Genomic DNA, 20799 nt, shown 5'->3' with positions numbered 1-20799 from the left:
GGGCACGCACGACGTTGTGTCAGCAGCTCCCTCCCAATTACGAGGACAAACTTGCTTTGTTCCGCACATTCAAACAAAGATAGCGGAGAATTCCATCAGCCCAGATGAAATAATAAATATGGACGAAGACCCTCTGACATTTGATTTGCCTCTCACTCGGACTGTAAATAAAAAAGGTGACTTCCCCCGTCATACTGAAAACAAGAGGCCACGAGAGAACACATTTTACCTGTGCTTTGAGCCGCGCAGCATCGGGCCTAAAGTTGCCAACGATGATCATTTTTAAGCGGCTGACTATAGAGATAATTTCATATATCTTTTCCCATTTATATGATTTGCATTATTCTATTTAAAGCCTTGTGGGCTGCAGTATTTCTCCTCGTAATTAGGCAAATGCGCATCAAGATCTCTCTTTGTCTGGCCTCTTATGTGTTTCAGCGTAATTTCGTTTTGCAAATGCATTTATCATGCTCAGAAAAATATGTAGATTATTTTAACCTTAAGAAATGTTGCGTTTTTTTTCTGCGGGGGTTCAGCGTCACCCGGAGGCTCCCGGCGGCAGGGACGCAGAAGCAAACCCCCGCCTACTCATTGGCCAGCGGTTTATAGTACGGTGCGGCACATATAATTACGAAATTTATTTTTCTTCATAAATCTGAGCATGCGGCTCTTAATCAGGTGCGGTCTGTAGCCCGGAATTTACGGTATTCTACACATTTTTACAGCATTGGAAAACGTTAAGGATGTTTGTGTCATGTTTGTCCTCCTACAGAAGCCATGTTAAAAGAAAAAATATATTTCCCTCCCCCATCTTTTTCCGTTTTCAAACATTTTTGAAAAAGCTCCAGGTAGCCACTCGAGCAGTGCTAAAGAGCCGCATGTGGCTCCAGAGCTGCGGGTTGCCGACCCCCACAAAAACAAGCGTTATTGTTTGAAATTCGATCCTGTGCCGTGCTGTAAATTGCACACGATGGGATTACCGATTTGGTCCATTTATTCCCGCTAGCATTGAGAGCACACATCATAGTGGGTTGGTGTCCGACATCAGGGGTCCCCAACCTTTTTTGCCCCACGGACCGGTTTATGTCAGACAATATTTTCACGGACCGGCATTTAAGGTGTGGCGGATAAATACTATAAAATAATATGGTAAGAGCTGCATGAACACTGCAGTGTTTTCGAGAGATAATAATAAACACGAGGAGCGTCTAATCTGGCCGCAACACTCTGATCGCTATGGTAATGTTTAATGCCTTCAAAATACGATACAACGCAAATTCAAAGTGCATGAAAATTACGACTCACCGCAGCCCCGAGTTTGATTTTCTGCAACTGGGCGGTCCCATCTCGGGGTAATAGGAGACAATGACACCTGAAGTGTGTGCTTTATGTCGAGTCTACTTCGTAATTTTGTTTTAGTCGCTGTTGCTGCACAAAACCCCCGCCTCACACAGGTAGCATGTCGGAAATAGCAACAGTGCTATAGTAGCGATCTCAGAGTATTCAGCCATAACTTGAATCCAGAACACCGGCAGAGTTGTTGTCTTGAACGTACTTTTAAGGCCGCCGTCATTTGCGATCTCCAGCAGTTTATTTTACTCATTTAGCAAGCTCCGGCGTTTTGTTTTTAGCGTTATCAGTCACGTGACGGAGAAGCGTGCTTTGACGTGCATCAAGAGTGACACAGACGGATGTAACGGAGAATCGGGTAATTTTTCAAAATAAAATATCTTTTGTCTTCCAAAATTAATACAACGGAATTAAAGTAAATTCTTATTGTGCGGCTCGGTACCAAATGCCCCGCGGACCGGTACCGGTCTGCGGACCGGCGGTTGGCGACCCCTGTCCTACATCATGTGTCAAACTCAAGGCCCGCGGACCAGATGTGGCCTGCCATGTCATTTTATGTGGCCCGCGAGAGCTTAAAAGTTGAGTGTCTAAAAATAAATACCAAAAAATAAATTCATTAACATATGCTGCAGTCGATGTAAATAAGTTTATATAACGCAACATTCAATTTTACAAAAATTGTAAAAGTATTATTCCTGAATATTTATTTTACTTTCAACCACTCGACATGTTCAGTGGCATCAGTGCTATACATACACATATAGTTCTTATTTTTTTCTTTGTATTTTTGCCCTCTATGGACAATAAAAGCGGTATTGTGCTATGACCAAAACATAAATATAAATCTATATAAATAAAACATGAATTGGAATATTTCATATCACACAATTTTTATGCTTTGTCTTTGATTTAAAGATGACAATACGCAAAAATCTACAAAAATTGTAGAAATTGTAACACATGGGTTACGAGCGCGCTTTGACCAAAAACTACATTTCCCACAATGCCTTTCAACTACGCTAACCACGGCAGTGTCCATGCCAACGAGTGGAATTGAGATATAAATAATGAGACCAAAATGTCCAGAAAGAGAAAAGTTGATGCAGACGGAAGACTGTTTCAAGAAAGATGGGAAGGCGAATACTTGTTTGTGCTTCAAGGAGAAAGACCGGTATGTCTTTTGTGTTACGAGACGGTGTCGGTTGTCAAAGAGTACAATCTGCGTCGACATTTTGACACCAAACACAGAGCTAAGTACGCTAAAGCAAGCCTTCAAGAAAAGCAACAAATTGCTCAAGAATAAAAGGCAAACTGCGGTCGCAGCAGAGTTTGTTCTTGAAATCCACAGCCAAAAACGAGGCCGCGGTGAAAGCTAGCTTCATTGCGGCTGAAGGAATCGCCCACGCTTCCAAGTCTTTTTCAGAGGGAGCGTTTTTGAAGCAGTGCATGCTGAAGGTCTATGAGCAGGTGTCCCGACCAGTTACAGACTTTTAAAAATGTCAGTTTATCAAGAAACACCTTCGCCGACCGAGTGAAGGAACAAGCAGAAAATCTTGCAACACAGCTGGCCGAGGAGACACGCAGCTACACAGCTTTTTCATTTGCTGTTGATGAAAGAACAGATAACACGGACACAGCGCAGTTATCAAATTTTATTAGAGGCGTAAAGTTGGACCTCTCTATCACTGAGGAGCTGTTGGATGTGGCTGCAATGCATGGCACCACGACGGGACAGGACATTTTTGATACGGTGGAGAAGTCCGTAAGTAAAAATGCATTGCAGTGGGAAAACTTGGTAGGATTAACTACAGACGGTGCAACAGCAATGTGTGGAGGAAAAGTGGGCTTAGTTGGACTAATGGAGGGGAAAATGCAAAAAATGAACTGTCACAGGCCTCTGATAACGTATCATTGCATTATTCATCAAGAATCTTTGTGTGGGAAGGTGCTAGGGATGGAGGACATTGTGACCACAGTCATGAAAACAGTGAACTTCATTCGGCTGCGCGACCTGGCTGACAACCGGTTCAGGGGGTCTCCCGTCAACTGCCCGAACACAGCTGGTATAGGCTCCAGCATGCCCCACTACCCTTGTGAGGATAAGCGGATCAGAAAATGGATGGATGTATTGGTGTCGAACCAAAATCAGAGAGGTAGAAGGTGCTAATCTAATGCAGGGGGTCAGTAACCATCCCTATGCACTACCGGGTGTAATCATGTCATCCAACAGAAGGAGGTGCATTATGGGAAATGGGGATGGTGTCTCACCTGTAGATGAAGACGTACTTCTGCAGGTCATCAGCAGACTTTCCCAGACTGGGGCTGGACACTGAGCCGTAGTGGTAATCGTCATACCTCCAAATTAGACAAACACACACACACACACACACACACACACACACACACACACACACACACACACACACACACACACACACACACACACACACACACACACACACAGTACTGAGCGTAAACCACGAGTGTCTCACACAATCAACCACTAACACAAGCATATTTTTGTTGCTAGGGGGTGTCTTCCCAACTTTTTAGAATATCTTTTAACCGATATACACTTTGCCTTTTTTGTTTTTATAACAGCTTAAACAAAATGTGTATTTTTGGACTTGCATTAAATGTGCCTTCTGTCTTTGGACAAACAAAATGTTTCTTTTCTCCATTTATTAAGTACTACTGTATTAATTACATGTGAATTCAGGACAAATACATTTTCCATATATTTTGGACTGTTGCGTTTCTTATCTTAAAGGGACAGCGTGTAGAAATTTCAGATTTTTTTTAATGCCATCTAAGTGGTGAACTAAAAGAATGCAACGACCTAATTTCGAAGCGTGTGCATTTTGAAGCACGCGTATGACGGTGGCTCAGAGAGGCCACACTTGGCAAGCCTACTTACCAATTTCTTCAGCAGAGGCGCAGAAAAATGTCATCACAAATGACTTCTATTATTTCCTCAAGTGACAAAATAAATGCACAGCATTTTTTACAGTCATCCAGGAAACTTGTGATTGGGTGATTTGTCTCCTTTGGCTATCCGCAGCAGAAAGATGGCAACGAAATGTCACTGACTACATGCACGCACACACACACACACACACACACACACACACACACACACACACACACACACACACACACACACAAAGACTAAACGGCCACGAACATCCACAATAATCTATGGTTATTATTTTATTTTATTTTTTTGCCAGACCTGTGTGTGCAAAATTTTTCAAGAATGTTTCGCCTTATTCACGTAATATTGAGAAGTCCCCCCCCCCCAAATTAATTAATTAATTAAAAGTACTTTTACATGTCGATGAATTCTCCAGCCCTACAATGTGATCATGGTATTTTGTGAATTTTACAAGAACCTTTGTAAAAAATCAACTGGCAGATTTCATTCTTACCAAAAAATAAACCACATGAATAATTTTCCATATGACAATAGAGAAGCATATTGGAAGGATGCCAGAGGGTCAATCACACCGAACATTGCCAAAGACATTGTTTCTATTTAAATATTATAAATGCAGCCATCTCGTTACCTCTGCGTCCCGCGTCCTTGACGTATAATTTTCCCGCGGGACGCACAGTTCCAAATAATGTGCGTTTTTGGGACGCAAGGAAATTTCTCAGTCAAAACAAACAAACAAAAAAAAAAATAAGGCAGGCCTGAGGATTTCACGGTAACGATCGTTACCGGTAGCATGTCGTTTCCGTGGCGTCATTTTGACGGTACCGAAAAATCGCTTCACCATAAAAGTCACCGCACACGTGTTGACTGTACGCGATCAAATCTCTCCTGTGTGATCAACGCAATTTCACTGTGCCTGTATGTGTGTTTGTGGTGCGGTGTGTGAGTGTGTTTCTTCTAATTTACTTTCATTTTGTTTTGTTTTCAGTGTTGGGGGGAAGGAACAGATAACGTTATGTGCGCATGCGGGTTGCTATTTTATTCCGCAAACTGAGGAATCGCGCTGATGAAAGTTTGAGATGGCGGCGAAAAAAACTCACAAAGGTCTACTAATTGCGACATTTAAGAAATGGTAATGCCAGTCTGATTTTTCGTATGAATCGTCCGAAGGGCGTATCACTAAACTCACCTGGGATGTATGCATAGAACACGAGAGCGAGATACGACGGGAGGCATGATTACGAGGCAAGTTGGTCATTAGATCTATAGGCTAATCGCTATGAAAAATATTGTGAAACTGTCTTGGTTATTCTATAATTTCCTGGTTGTAGCATGATAACTTTAGGAATAAAACATTTGTCACAAGGTGTAGTAATGCTAATGTTAACTGTTGGTTGAGCTAATAATGACGTGTTTTAGATTCTTTCGTCAAATTGATAGTAGATTACACATGCATCGTCTTGGGAAGAGGATGTCAAGCCAAATCAATACTTACCTGTATTAATGATTACCAGTAAATTAATCTTTGCAGTGTGAGATTGGAAAAAATACTCAGATTTTGTGGTATGCTGTATTCATGATGCAATATGAGTACACCATATTTTGATCCATTTATTTTTTTGAATAAACCTGGGGTACACAGCTGCTGATGTAATGTTCATTGTTAATGCATAGTTTTCAAACATTTACCCTTGAAACATTATACTTTTGAGTATCAGAATTCTTGATTATGAATATCAGTGAAAATAGAAAAATGGGTTCCCATAATGAACGTTTAGGGAACCCAAAATTAGTTACCGTGGTTTCCCATTGGGTAATCTGACGGAACCGAAAAACGGTTCCCGTGAATTTCCGAAATCCTCAGGCCTGCTACTGAATTATTTAAATATTTGCAGAATTTGTTTATAATTGTATGTATATGTTGTTTTTCGTGTTATTATCATATGCAATTGAATAAGTAGACCATTTCAGAATTCGAAATTTGGGACTCTCTAAATGCATCATGGGACTCATACTTTTCTGATCAGCGAGTCCCTGGGACTCGCTGGGGGTAAACTGTAAAATTATCACTGCAAATGGAATGATTTATTCACGTTCAAAACTTTTGAACTTTGCCAATGTCGCCATGACACACCTGTCCAACTCTCCTTGAGAAAAGAGTATGAGAGCTGGATAAGCTGCAAGCAGGAATGTTAGCTTTATCTGACATCACAATCATCTCAGCGCTCTTAATTCGCCCAAAGTTAAGAGTGACTGTTTTGTTTTACTGGTTAACTGATCAACATTGAGTAGATATGCACTTATTTTCAAACAACGGCAAGACACAATTTACCGTGAACCCCCAAGTTACGGCACACGGATGGCCTGGCTTACTTATTTGTTTGCCCTGTCTTTTAGTGTCCCTCTCACATTAATAGTATGTTAATTTTGGTTGATACATGTTTGAAATAAACAAGAAAAAAATATGTATGCATACAGCTCTCTGTAATCCAGTTTGAGAACCACTCATCACATGATTTGTCATGAGCAACACCCACCACCATACGGCACCCTCCACCTTGCCACGTTATGACGGTCCACATTCGGTCCAACAACCACACATGCAAGCGCCGCATCTACCAATTACAGGTCAAGCACTTCCACCAACCAGTCACTGAGTACAATCAACATGGCTGCTGTTAGTAAGCCCGTTAGTCGGGGCAGGGTTAAATGAACTCAGCTATCGATGATGATGATGATGATGATGATAATTAATTAGGCATGCACGATAATTATTGACCAGATAATTATTGACCAGACAATTATCTGGGCAATAGTAGGAATTATGACTTCAATAAATCCAGTAACATTGAAAAAAAAAAAAAAAAACAAACCTCAGATAAGCAAAGAAAGAAAAAAAAAATCCAAGAATGAAGATGAACACGCAATGAAGCCATACTTTTCTGTTGATACACTCTTTTCTAGACTTGACAGCAATCTGGTCGGTTGCATTAGACCGACTGATATTTTGTGATCGAACAAAATTATTCGTATTTAATTCATTGATAAATCAGCTCCGTGAAATAAGACACTTTTATCGCAGTGTTCCCCACAAATACATGTCTCTGTGGCGGAATATGTGAATTTAATAAATGCAACTGTCAATGTGATGACCATCAGTATATGCAAAAGTCCATCAATACACTACAGTACAATATCAGTGTCCCAGTTAAGGCTCAGAACTCCACAAGTTATTGATTCAAATAATTTTGAAAAGGTTCCAGTTTCCACCAAATGTTCTGCAAACATTCCGAGTTTGGGGGGGGGGGGGGATTAAACAAGACTACCCAAGAATTCCAAAATTCAGTTTCTAAATATACTGGAATTACATGACTTGACGAGTCCTCTTGTTTAAAAATTTGAAAAAAAGCATTTCATCACAATTGGCCTTTTTTGGAAGGAAAGCAAGGGGGGGGGGGGGAACAAAGCATCTTTTTGTTTCATGCATGCCAACCTGGCAACCCAGCCCATCACCTGTTGGTGCCAAATGGTGACCTAAACATTGACAGCAATATGAGCAACGATGAGGATCATTCATTTGAATTAATGTCTTACTTTCTTAATGACAGTGGCAAAAATAGGAAGGCAATACGCATGGTTTGAACCTTGTGGAATGAATACACAACGACAACGACATCTAACTTAAGAAGGCATAAGAAAACTCAACTAGCATTGCAGTTTAGCTAGCAATGCGCACATTGGTTTGGGACCAGTAAAAGATATGTGATTGTGAACATTTCAGTACAACTGAGTAGGATAAGTTGTGGTGGGATTGTTTGTCACTGATTTGACTGTAGTGTTTCCGTTCACATAGAAAGAAAACTCAAGATTGAAGTGACATTTTTTTCTTTGTTAAATTAGTATTCCCATCGAACTGATTTGCACTATAACAGTGAAAATACAGTAAGGAATATTTTGTTGAAGATTGATTTTCTACAGAAGGGGAATTGCTTAGAACATTGGCATATTTAAGTAAGAGTTCAAAAGACAGCTCCTATTATTTTTGGGGTTTTTTTTTTTGCTTGTTTCATTTTCTACCCATACAGGAGGTGGCATAATTAAAATTAGGGATGCATTATGTCTTGAAAAAAAAATTGCCGTTGTTGATAATGGCGCATGCTATGCAGAATGCAAAAGATGTGCAATGAATTAAAATGGAATTGCATGCTTTAACGTCATCTAACCAATCAGATGCAATCTTAAAGAAATATATATATATATATATTATGCAGGAACATCTGAATATATCCATCCATCCATCCATCCATTTACTGAACCGCTTTATCCTCCCATGGGTCGCGGGGCATCTGAATATATTATCTAAGTTCTATAGTGTGATTCATGCCACTAGTTATTGTTCTCTTCTTGGATGGCGATGCATATTTAATTAGGGCAGCCCGGCAGTCGAATGGTTAGCACGTCGACCTGTGTGGAGTTTGCATGTTCTCTTCGTGGCTGCGTGGGTTTTCTCTGGGTTTCCTCCCACATTCCAAAAACATGCGTGGCAGGTAAATGGAACACTCTAAATTGTCCCTCGGTGTGAGTGGGAGCAAGGATGGTTGTTCGTCTCCAAGTGCCCTGCGATTGGCTGGCAACCAGTTCAGGGTGGACACCGCCTACTGCCCGAAGACAGCTGGGATAGGCTCCAGCACGCCCAGCGACCCTTGTGAGGATAAAGCGAATCAGGGAATGGATGATGGATGGATGATCAGTCGGGGAAAAAAAAAAAAAAAACATTACTCCACCATATGTTGTCACTGAGCAAGATTTTATGACTTGTAACTTGCTTGAAACAAGTACAGTAATGGCTTACTTGACTTGATTTGTTTGCTTTTTTCCCCCCCACAGTGGCTTGGGACTTGCTTGAGACTTACAGTATTTGTGACTTACTCTTACCTCTGAATATCAGCTACTTAAAACATTTGGCACGAAAACAGTGTTTTGAAGAGCCTCCAAAGATGCCTGCGCTGCAAATAAACTGCCACTTTTTACGATGATGAGCCATTCAAAACAGAGTACAGTGATACCTCCGCTGACGAACGCTTAAGCTCAGGAACTTTTCGCCTCAAGAACATTAAATTTGCGAGCATATAGTCTCTGCTGACGAACTAGTTTTCGGCGGACGAACCAAACCACGCGGTCGAACAGCGCCACGGTGGCGGCCACGAGAAGCTGACGCACGCTCACGGCGTCCCAGTTCGTCACCCCCTTTCTTTGAGTGTGGACGTGGTTTGCGTTTGAGAGACATTTTGGACCATATTGAGTGTACTTTTGCTATTATGGGACCGAAAAAGACCCCGACACAGGCTAGTGTTAAGCCTAAGAAGACATTAAAGAAAATTACGATCGAGCAGAAGAAGGAGATCAAAAAAAAAAAAAAAACACGAACGAGGTGTGCGTTTGTGTGACTTAGCGTCCCAGTACTAGTACGCTAAGTCGACCAGTGCTACCATCCTTAAGATGGAAAGGATAAAGAGTCTCCTTCTGAGAAGGAAAGAAGAGAAGCCACACCGGAGGTTGAGTTACCTACAGTCCTTATGGAAGGTGACTCTCCTTCCAAACAGTAACTCCCTCCCTCCCTCCTCCTCCCACTCCATTCCATCAAGCCATCAACTACCATCACAAAGGTAAATAAAACGACTTTATTATACAGTACAGTTTATTTCTTTCATTACAATACAATAGCACATTTATTATACATAAAATAAGGTATATTTTTGTGTGGTTTTAAGTCTTATTTAGTAGAAAATTATGTTTTATGGGACCTGGGAACGGATTATTCTCATTTTAATGGTTTCTTATGGGAAATAAATGTTCGGAAGACGAACTTTTCGCCTCACACACACTTTCTGGGAACCAATTATGTTCGTGAGCTGAGGTATCACTGTATTTTCTGTAATAAATAAATAAATAACATAACTGCAACTCAGGACACAGATCTGGTTTTGATTTTTGTTGTGATTGAGGTAGGCGTCACATTTGACGAGCACAAAGGTTTGTGTATTTGTTTCCTCCACGTGTGCACAAACTACGTTCAGCTGAAAATTTTAAAATTGAAAAAGCTATTGCATCAGCTTGAAAAAGTATTGGCTTAAGAAAAAAAATATCGTGCATACCTAAAAACAACAACAACAATGGAAACTTATATTGCTCTTGTCAAGACACTCAAAAAGACAGACACGCACTCACACGCAGATTCTTTCAAGTCCTAATTTGAAAAATTCTTAATTAAATATATCATTTGTGATGTCGAGCCATACACAGAGCATCATAAGCCTCGAGTGACAGCTTCGAAGTCGGTCGATATGTTGCATTGGCAGATTGTGATTAATGCAAACGCAGCCAATCAAGATTAGTAGATTGGATTTCAAGCTTAATGCAAAAGCTTTGACGGCGCATGCTCGGAAAATCCATCATACCTTTGAGCTTCCCTGTTGAGGGTCAGAAAGCAGACATGACATCACTGCAAGGTTAAAGGTTACGACAAGCACCTTGTTGGTCCGAAAGCCTGACGCCTCTGACACCTCTAATGCATTTCGACAAAACTAATGATGACATGATGACCTCATGGACCACACGAACAACAACACATGAAGCATTTCCAGTTGCAAGGTCAGGAGGTGAAACAGTTTCCGCTGTCAATATCTTAGAAGCGCCTGGGATGCCATTTGACAGAGAAATAACTGTCATTCGATATGTTATAGTCTGGAGTTGTGTAATATGGACAGTCAACAGTGGTACCTCTACTTATGAACGTCTCTTCATACGAAATTTTCAAGTTACGAAACGGCTCAATAGGAAAATATTGCCTCTTGTTACGAAAGAAATTTCAAGATACGAAAGTTAAAAATACAGTATGGGCTGCTATTTGCAGCTCTGAGTTTCCTGAATGCAACATACTTATAGCTCCGATGCCATTGGCTATTACCAAGCATCATCCTGGCATCCCATTGGCTAGGAGGGACTTCTACCGTATGTGTCTGTGTGTGTAGATAGATAGATATGTGTCTATGCAGCGTCCTCGTCATTCGCCCCTTGGGCCACGAGGCGTTCCGATAGTTTTAGGTAAATGTGAATCACCCAGAAAAAGTGATCACCAGTCCGGCGATTGCTCACTATGCTGATGGTTGCCTTGCACATTTCCGAAGGACTGTTAAAAGCCAACAAAAGCAAACGTCCTTGAATGAGTTCTTTACAAAACGGCAGGCAAAAACCAATTCTGAGAGAGAACATGAACTAAAGAGGGCAAAAAACGATGAGGGCGCAGTTAAAAGTTAAATAACCATCCGTTTTATTTTTTAATCTTTGATTTTTACATTACGCACAACTGTTATTTATTGTGCAATAATCTGACTAACATGAATTTGTTACATATTTTTATGCATTTCTATGCTTTACAAAACATTTATGTCTGAATTTTGGGGCAGGGGGGTGGGTCTTGGAACGGATTAGGGCAGGGGTCCCCAACCGCCGGGCCGTGGACCGCTACCCGTCCGCGGGTCATTTGGTGCCGGGCCGCACAGAAAGAATAAATAACTTACATTCCTTCCATTTCATTCATTTCGGAATCTGAAAGATGTTTTATTTTGAAAAATTACCGGATTTTCTGTTAAATCAGTCTACAGTATGTCACTCTTGACGCAGGTGAATGCGCGCTTCTCGGTCACGTGATAGGTTACTGCATAAAAAACAAACGTCTTTGAAAAGTTTTTTTCCGGGAAGGGAAAAATGCCCAGCCAGGAGACAGAAGAGGAGCCTACGACTTTCAAGAAAGGCTACATTTCATAGACAGTATCAGGAGTCCTATTTCAAATACGGCTTTATCTCAACGGGAGATTCACACGCACCAAGCCTCCTCTGCATAATAAGTGGCCATGGTGTTGTCGTATGTTGCGGCCAGATAGGACGTTGATTCATGTCATGATTCGTGTTTATTATGTTTCAAAAAATATCACACTTTTCATGCAGGTCATATCATATATTGTTGTATCTATCCGGGCTTAAAGGCCAGTCCCTGAAAATATTGTCTGACATGAAACCGGTCCGTGGGGCAAAAGACGTTGGGGACCTCTGGATTAGGGGATTAAATGCCTGAGGATTTCACAGCAACAATCGTTTCCGGTAGCGTGTCGTTTCCGTGGGATCATTTGTACGGTACCGAAAAATCATTTCCCATAAAAATCAACGCGCACTAATTGACTGTACGCATGTATCCTGTGTGATCAACGCAATTTCACTGTGCCCGTATGTGTGTTTCTAGTGTGGTGTGTGAGTGTTTTTCTTCTATTCTACTTTCGTTTTGCTTTTACGAAGTGGTTGGGGGGCCGGAACAGGAAACATTATGTGCGCATGCGGGTTGCTATTTTAGTCTGCACACTGAGAAAGCATTTAGATGATGGATAGAGATGGCAGCGAAAAAAACACCGAAAAGTGTATTAGTTACTACATTTAAGAAATGGGAATGCCAATCGGATTTTTGTTTCGAATCATCCGAAGAAGGGTGTATTACCAAGCTGGCGTGTGATGTATGCACAAAACACGTAAGAGAAATATGACTGGAGGCATGATTCAGAGGTAAGTATTTGAAGTTGGTCATTTGATCTAAAGCAGCCTTCCTCAACTGGCGGACCGCGATCCACGACCGGACCGCCGACCTCCTCTGTCCGGACCCTCGGCAAATTGTATAAAATAATAAATTATAAAGTGATTTTTACGTTATACATTTTATATTTGTGGACTATAATCTGCGCATTACCGCGATCGCTTGTTAAAATTATCCGTTTTATTCTTTGCGTGCACTAACAGATGTATTGCAGAGGACCGCAGCAGCGCGACTGTGTGTTGTATAATGTTTGACTAACTGGAGACCCTGGCTGAGCAGGGCATGTCGGCGATAACGATGCGCTGATTGGCTCCTCTGAACTTAAGGTGTGCCCATACATAAGCGTCAGCACGCGTCTATCCCAACACACACGCATTCAAAATGGATGATTGTGTCAGGAAACAGACGCATGCGCGACGCCACAGTTGTGCTCACAGCTTCAGTCCAGGAGAGCTGCACACAGACAATTAGACAAGACGAATCGCGGGAGGTTTCGATTGTGTGCAGTTTTGCTCCCGTCTACCCGGGGATCTTTGCAGCTGTTTAACAGCAGAACACCGCAACATGGTAAATGAACATCACAATGGCGTCCTCAAATAATATTTGCATGCCTCAAACATTGCATTCACCTTTAGTGGAAGAACAGCACTGCACATTCCTGTGCTCCCTTGTGTCAGTTTTTAAAATGGTTCTTAACTCCTCTTCTGATATACCAGGCACAACTTAACAAAATAAAAGAGTTCCTGTGCCTCAACACAATACCTCTCATTATTTGCTGTGTACTGGCAAAGTGAATAATTGTTATTTTCATGCACCCCATTATTGGTTGGTTGTGAGGAGTGTTGATTTGTATAAGCTTGGCTTAACCATACTAAATAGGCATATAGCCCTGCTCCCCATGACCGCCGTGCATGGGACCGGACCTTGGTCTTATTAAAAAAAAAAAAAAAAAAGGGGACCTGCAGCATTTCTAGTTGAGGACCACTGATCTAAAGGCTAATCGCTATGAAAAATATGACAAAACAGTCTTAGTTATTCCAAAATTTACTATTTGGAGACATGGTAACTTGATGAATAAAACATTCGTCACAAGGTGTAGTAATACTAATGTTAACTGTTGGTAGGCCTAACGATGACGTGTGGTAGATTATTAGGTCAAATTGACAGTAGATTACACAGTGTATTGTCTTGGGGTTGCAAAGAGGATGTCAACCCATATCAATACTACAAGTCTATATATAGTAATAAGGTCATTTTTTAAAAGATTCATCACATGATTGTAATCATTCAATTCCTAAGACATGCTTTTGTATTAATAAAGGGGGTGAGTAGCCATTGATATTATGTTTATTTACATAAATAGTACACACACATAATAATATTAAAAGTGTCGGGTTTACTTGTGGCCCATGGTATATAGCCAGATTTTGTGGTATGCTGTATTTATGATGCCATATGAGTACAACAAAAGTGTTAAACAACATATTTTGATCCATTTATTTTATTGAATAAACCTGGAGTACACAGCTGCTTATGTAATTATGTTCATTGTTCATGCATAGTTTTCAAACATTAACCCTTTAAATACTAAACGGTACTTTTGAGTATTAGAATTCTTGATTATGAATATCAGTCAAAATAGAAAAATGGGTTTCCATGATGAACGTTTACGGAACCCAAAATTAGTTAGTGTTTTCCCATTGGGTAATCTAACGAAACCGAAAAACAGTTTCTGTTAATTTCTGAAATCTTCAGGCCTGCATTTACATGCAAAATGCGTGTCTACTTACATTTTCCAGCTAAGAAATTTCTTCCAGAACCAATTAATTTCAGAAGTAGAGGTACCACTGCATTCGAGATTTCCGTGCTGATAGCGTTCGAGATCCAATCATAAATTTTTACTTTTTAAAGACAAGCGCTCCTCCAGCCAACATTACGGTCTGCCGCCTGATATTTCCAGCTATTTAACTATTTCTTCAACCTTTTTTTTATTTTTTTATTTACACAATGACTTTGGCTGATGTTAAATGCTCTTGATATAAGTTCATAGTTCAACAGCCGTAAATAAGTTGTCACACTTACCAAATACGCCACCTTCCTCATTCCCCATTCACCAAACACGCTTCTTTGTATCTCGGTTTCTGCCAATATATCATAGCTGGCTGCGCCCACAGACTGCAATAATTACTTTGTCCTACATTGTGTCTCCATGCCACCTTGCAGGTACATACACATGACGTGTTTATTTGCCAAGTGCATGACCAAATATAGTAATTTCTGGACTAGAAGATGCGACTTTTGTTACACACAACTCTGCGGCTTATTTAATGAAGCGGCCTATATAAAGATTTTTGTAAAGGCCGCCAGGGAGCGCTCGAGCAGAAAATTTAAGAGTGAGACAAGTTGATATGTAAGTGTCGAGGAAGACGTTATCATCTGTCACACTGAAAGCAATTGGCCATGAGAGGGCGCATTTTACCTGTGCACTGCATCCACCAAGGATTACAGTGATCCCTCGCTACTTCGCAGTTCGTTTATCGCGGGTTCACTGCATCGGATTTTTTCAAACACATTAAAAAAAATAAATATTTTTTTTGTTGCTGTTTATATATATATATAAAAACCTGTTTACGTTAATTGGACGCTATTTCGCGGATTTTCATTTTTCACGGGTGGTTTTGGTCCCCATTAACCGCGATAAACGAGGGATTACTGTACTATGCCAAAAAAAACCCTCCCGAAAGACATTGTTGTGAAAGTTGACAGGAAAGCGTGGATGGTAGAAAGCCTAATGAAGGAATGGTTAACCGAATATTATCACAAGCGAGGATTTTTTTCATTGAAAAAAAGCATTACTCGACGGCGAACAGTGACTTTTTTTTTTTTTAACTAGCCCTGTTGGTGCTGTTTTACTGCCGTGGTGCTGCCGCGTTACAGGGCACTATTTGGAAAGGTAAGTTAAGGTATGTTATTAAAACTTTGAAAATGCTTTCTCTGTACCGTCTTTCTTTGTAAATATCTCTGTAAAATACAGTATATCTGTCAAATGTGGGCACCTGTGGCTTATAGACAGGTGCGGTTTATGTGTGTACAAAATGTTTCTTCCTTCAAAAATGTATAATCAGGTGCGCTCTATAGTCCGGACATTACGGCAAATACATTCTTAATGCAGATTGGCTGTCTTGACGCGATCTGTGTGTTCCTGTAATTGCGCGAATGTGCTTGCATCCACCGGTGTCACCTCGAACATGTCATTTGTGCCGCCTGACACAGATTCAAACTCATCAGCAAAAAGTGCAATTGGATGTCATTGCATTGCAAGAATAGCTGAACTCCAGTTCGGTCTAATAGGTCGCATTAGTGGTGAAATTCATTCATCATTTACGGTACCTAATTAATTCCAGCAGACAGTGAGACCAATGACGAGTTTGACTCTGTCCTTGTTTGTCACCATTTGTTTACCTGCCTACCTTAAGCTAAAACACCACCTTACAGCAAATGCAGAAGTGCTGCGTGCATGAGTGGAGAATTTTTTTTTCAATATGGACACATTAAGAGGGGTAAAGCAAGGCCCTCAATATCAGTCTCACACCACTAACTTACAGAAAGGAATGTGACAACAGTTAGTCGTAGTCCAAGTCAGTCTGGCTTAAATCAGTACCTTCCACTATACCTGTTGAGTGATGCCAGCAGTGTTTTGACAAAGAAGCCATCAGAAGCCATCACTCCCTGGAGGAATGTGACGTCACAGCGAGAAGTGATCTATACACATGCACAATTTTGAGCACATACAAAGTAAGACTGCAAGTAATGTGTGTGTGCATGTGTGTTGATGTGCATCTGGAAGGTACCCGTGTAAGCGTGTGCAGCAGTCTCTTATGTGGCGCCTTCTGAGAGTCGAGCTTGTGCACATTGCAGGCACAGATCCTGAAAGCTGACGCAGCGCCACCCCAGACCACCACACACAGGAAGGTCAGCCAGAGACCGTGGTAAGCAGCACTCCGCCTCATGATCAACTGTGAAAGACAACACACATGAACCCTGTTTGCAGAGAAGTGGCACTTGAAGGAAGTCTGGTCACATACATATACATATTCATATACATATACATTTACATATACATTTGGGGTGTAACAAAACATCGATTTAAACAATGTTTCTGCCCTCGTCCAAGCTACATCGATAGACACTCGACCATTATTTTTGATCAATTTGAATTGATGTAACAAAATTTTCCACTCAATTCACAATGCCCCTTTATTTTTTATTCAGGTTTGGGTGTTAGTTTTAGTAATCTTTCATTTTTCTCTCATGTATGTCATCTCTGGTCAGCGCCGGAGATTTAAGTTCGGCACGCAGTTTAGATCATAATAGATCAACATAGATCAGGACGGTGAAGAAAGAAATTTTTAAGGCGAAGCAATGCGTTTGTTTCAGTAGAAAGATTGGAATTTGCAATAATGGAGATGGTCTTGACAAAATGGTAGCCATTTAAAGTCTTACAAATACCGAGTAAAACGTTACAGGAACAAGACTATTTGTCAGTGTGTCTCAGCAATCACCATGGCATCACAAACAGCAACAAACCTGTGAAGAATCAACAGCGGCAGCAGCCGTGCAAGGTCGTGACACAGACCAAAAAGGTGTTGCTGCCTTATTTGTGCAAATACTCAGTCATAACAAGAAGTCCAAGAGGGCGCCCGAGTAGGCAGCCGTCGGCAAGTGCTCTCATGAGCCTTGCTTTTTTTTTTCAGTTTTTGTGTCTTGTTTTGTCACTTTGTGTTTGTTGTTGCGTCGTGTGGACCGGATGTGGATTGTTTTTCAGCATTTTTTGGCCATGACATTCATCAAGGAGGAGACTCGGCGGCATGGGTATACCAGCACTGTTTTTGATTGGGAGGAATGTCAGTGCCATTTGACTGTCATTGCTGGACAGCTCCGGGGCGCTTGTGTTTTTTTGCGCCTGGAATGGGCAGCATTTTTCACAGCCCCGCTTTGTTCAGCGGAGAGGTCGGTGCTGTTGGACGGTCTGCGGCTGGATGGATGCATGGCTTGAGGAGCCGACGAAGAGAAGAAAGGAGTGTCAGCTCAGAGCGCCGATGCATATGTGGAACTGGGAGTCGCAGCTTGAAATTGAAGCGGATTACGTGGGACAGGAGATGTGAGCAAATCTCTTTTCGTCAATGGACGCTACAGCTTCGTGTTTGCTTTCAAAACTTAGATTGTAGCACACGTGTGCACATTTCAGCATGATGTCGGCAACCCAAAATGTTGAAAGAGCCGTATAGGACAAAAAAAACTAAAAACAAATATGTCTGGAGCCGCAAAAAAATAAAAGCCTTCTATAAAACTTAAAATGAAGGAAACACATGCTGTATGTATGTAGGAGACTGGACTGTCTCAGAATTGTTTGTTATTCAATCCTTTATTGTGTGTTCACAAACGCCCCCATAGAATTTATGTTGTGATTTCCTCGCTTGAATTTCTGTTTTACTGCATTATTTTCGCTTTTCTTAGTGTCAGTGAAGTGATCATGAATTTCCGTTTTTCGGAGGCTGTCTTTGAACGCCTCTCGAGTTGAACGTGAAGTGAGAAGGCACGGAGTCAGACGCAGACGTGTCTGTGTTTGTCGAGACTGTTAAAAGCATAAATAAAGCGTACGTTTTAAGAAACCAACACCACAGCTCTCCTTTTTCGGAGCTGCAACATGTATCTATATCTATTTGAGCTATATTCGCCTACTATCAAAATCTTTTTCCATTTTCCCAAATTTTTTATAAAGCTCCAGGGAGCCACTAGATGTCGCTAAAGAGCCGCATGCGGCTCTGGAGCCGCGTGTTGCCGTCCCCCGCTCTAACCGCTCGATCACCAGGCCGCCTCGCAGTAGCACATGCAGTATGCCTGCAATGTTCCTGTTAGATTTGTAAAACTAGGGCATTTTTTTTTTTTTACATTGTTCAGGAAGTGAATTTCCATTTTCCATTCCATTTACAGCTTTGTTAATGTGATGCGGTCAAATATTTTGGTGTAACTCACTTTAGCGCTGGTGCAACCAAGAAAAAAGTTGGGCTCAACAGTGCAACAAAAGGTGAGTTTAGACCCCTGTAAGGTAAATAAATGAGATATGACACCGGAGTTTATAGCCGCTCTTGCTGAGAACAAGATTGTTAAAACAAAATTGAAAGAATAAAGCCACTGATGGTAGCTTACACTCTAAAAATGACACGTGTACACACACACACACACACACACACACACACACACACACACACACACACACACACACACTGTGAATTAAATTAATGAGTTAATGGCTCCTCCAGTTTGAATTTGGAATAGATTTAAATTGTAATTTCACACTTGACCGCTAGAGTGCGCCAGACCCAATTTAAATTTAGGACACAGTCCACACAAATGCAGTGCATATGATACAGAATGATGAGCCATGTGATGACTTGGTGATGTTCGAAAAACCATATAAAATGATGTGCTATGGATTATACAAATGTAATGTTGATTGTACCGTATTCACATGATAAGATCTATTGTGATCTTGCTTAACAATGCATTCTGATGGCTTGACTAATGTAATTGATGCTTTACTATTCGTTCGAAGATGCTTTACCTATTGACTCAGTCACTGTTTCATATTTGTTAAATATTTGATGTGTTTAATGCCCATGTTCATGTTATTCTCACGAATAGGACGTGTTAAGATTGTGCAAAGTGTTCGGCCTGTCCCTATATTGGAGAAAGTGATACATATCAGTGGCGGATGCTGGTCTGTCAAGGAGGGGAAGCTCAATTTCGGCCTACATCATAAAATGTGTCCGTTTATATGTGAATTCTACTCTCCGTTCCTTTTCTAGAAAATGATCTGTGACCCTGTCGGACCAACAAGGCGTCTTTTCCAGGAACTTAACTAGTGTCCTATAACTACAGCAACTACAATAAAACCCACCAGAAATAAAAGATTAATTTGTCGCTAGTCGTTTTCAACAAAGAGAGTGTCGCTAAAATGATGAGAAGAAGTCTCCAGTTCAACTCAGAAGAGAATGAGAATTGGAAGTGCGCCCGCGGATGCCTCCACCAAAAGATTAGTGATTGGCTCATTTTGCTGTCAATCAAAAAGAGATTCCGCCTCAGACAGATCATACAATCATCATGCAGAGAAGCTGAGCGTCCGAGCCAGCCCATAAACGCCCACTGTCCATAGACTCCCAGAGACGCTGAGCATCCGATGGGCGGGACAAAACCAGCAGTTATCCAATGACTCGTCTCGTTTCAGTGCATTGGGCCAACCTACACTGAAGTCTCGAGATGCCCAGCGTCCGCACTGTAGACGCTCAGCGTCCACACAGTTTAAAGCACAGTGAAGCTGTGGGAATGAATGAGAAGAGAGTCGCGTCGTAACCAGCAGTGGCGGACCCTCAGGGCCAGCAAGGCCTTTTCTGCTGGCCTAAACATTCTCAGAAAAGTAAATTTACTTTTCTGAGAATAACATAAATTTGTTATTTTATTTTCATAAATATGTTATAAAAATTATTCTCTGTATTCTTTACATCATATTATTTCCACTTAGTTGAGTGGCTTTCAATGTTATTTTAAATAACATTGAAAGCCACTCGATAGATAACTTATTTATTATGGTAGAGTTTTTAACCAATCATATTTCAGCTAGCTGGTGTTGCCAGGTAAATTAAACTTGCACGGGGCCTTCAGATCAAACAGAGCAGGCCCCTGTGTGCTGTAAATTAATGGGCACAGTCAGGCTTCAATAGCCAATCAGATCACGAGTCTCAGACTCGTGATCTGTATCCTGTATCCTGACTTGTTCTCGTCTGCTACTAGGGCTAGCTAGAAGGCCTTACGT

General features: G+C 41.1%; 1 protein-coding gene and 1 long non-coding RNA gene across 2 annotated transcripts in view; both read right to left on the bottom strand.

Annotated features, from left to right (window-relative positions):
• LOC109526463 (deoxyribonuclease gamma-like) overlaps window positions 1-17589 on the bottom strand; it is a 27834-nt gene extending 10245 nt beyond the window's left edge. The window contains exons 1-5 of the mRNA XM_019887753.1: window positions 17514-17589; window positions 16778-16942; window positions 16600-16688; window positions 10744-10755; window positions 3619-3705 (exon numbers count right to left, since the gene is read on the bottom strand). Of these exons, the coding sequence (XP_019743312.1) occupies window positions 3619-3705; window positions 10744-10755; window positions 16600-16688; window positions 16778-16936 (347 nt within the window). The 5' untranslated portion in view covers window positions 16937-16942; window positions 17514-17589. The remainder of the gene's footprint in view (window positions 1-3618; window positions 3706-10743; window positions 10756-16599; window positions 16689-16777; window positions 16943-17513) is intronic.
• LOC109526464 (uncharacterized) lies at window positions 7064-8794 on the bottom strand. Its single transcript, XR_002170341.1, has 2 exons — window positions 8117-8794; window positions 7064-7985 (listed from the first exon to the last, which is right to left on the bottom strand). It is a non-coding gene; the product is annotated as an uncharacterized LOC109526464 (long non-coding RNA).
• Window positions 17590-20799: the final 3210 nt, after the last annotated feature.

This window comes from Hippocampus comes, unplaced genomic scaffold, assembly GCF_001891065.2.
Source record: "Hippocampus comes isolate QL1 unplaced genomic scaffold, H_comes_QL1_v1.1 scaffold245, whole genome shotgun sequence".
Taxonomy (NCBI): domain Eukaryota; kingdom Metazoa; phylum Chordata; class Actinopteri; order Syngnathiformes; family Syngnathidae; genus Hippocampus; species Hippocampus comes.
This window is presented reverse-complemented; position numbering and strand designations above follow the sequence as displayed.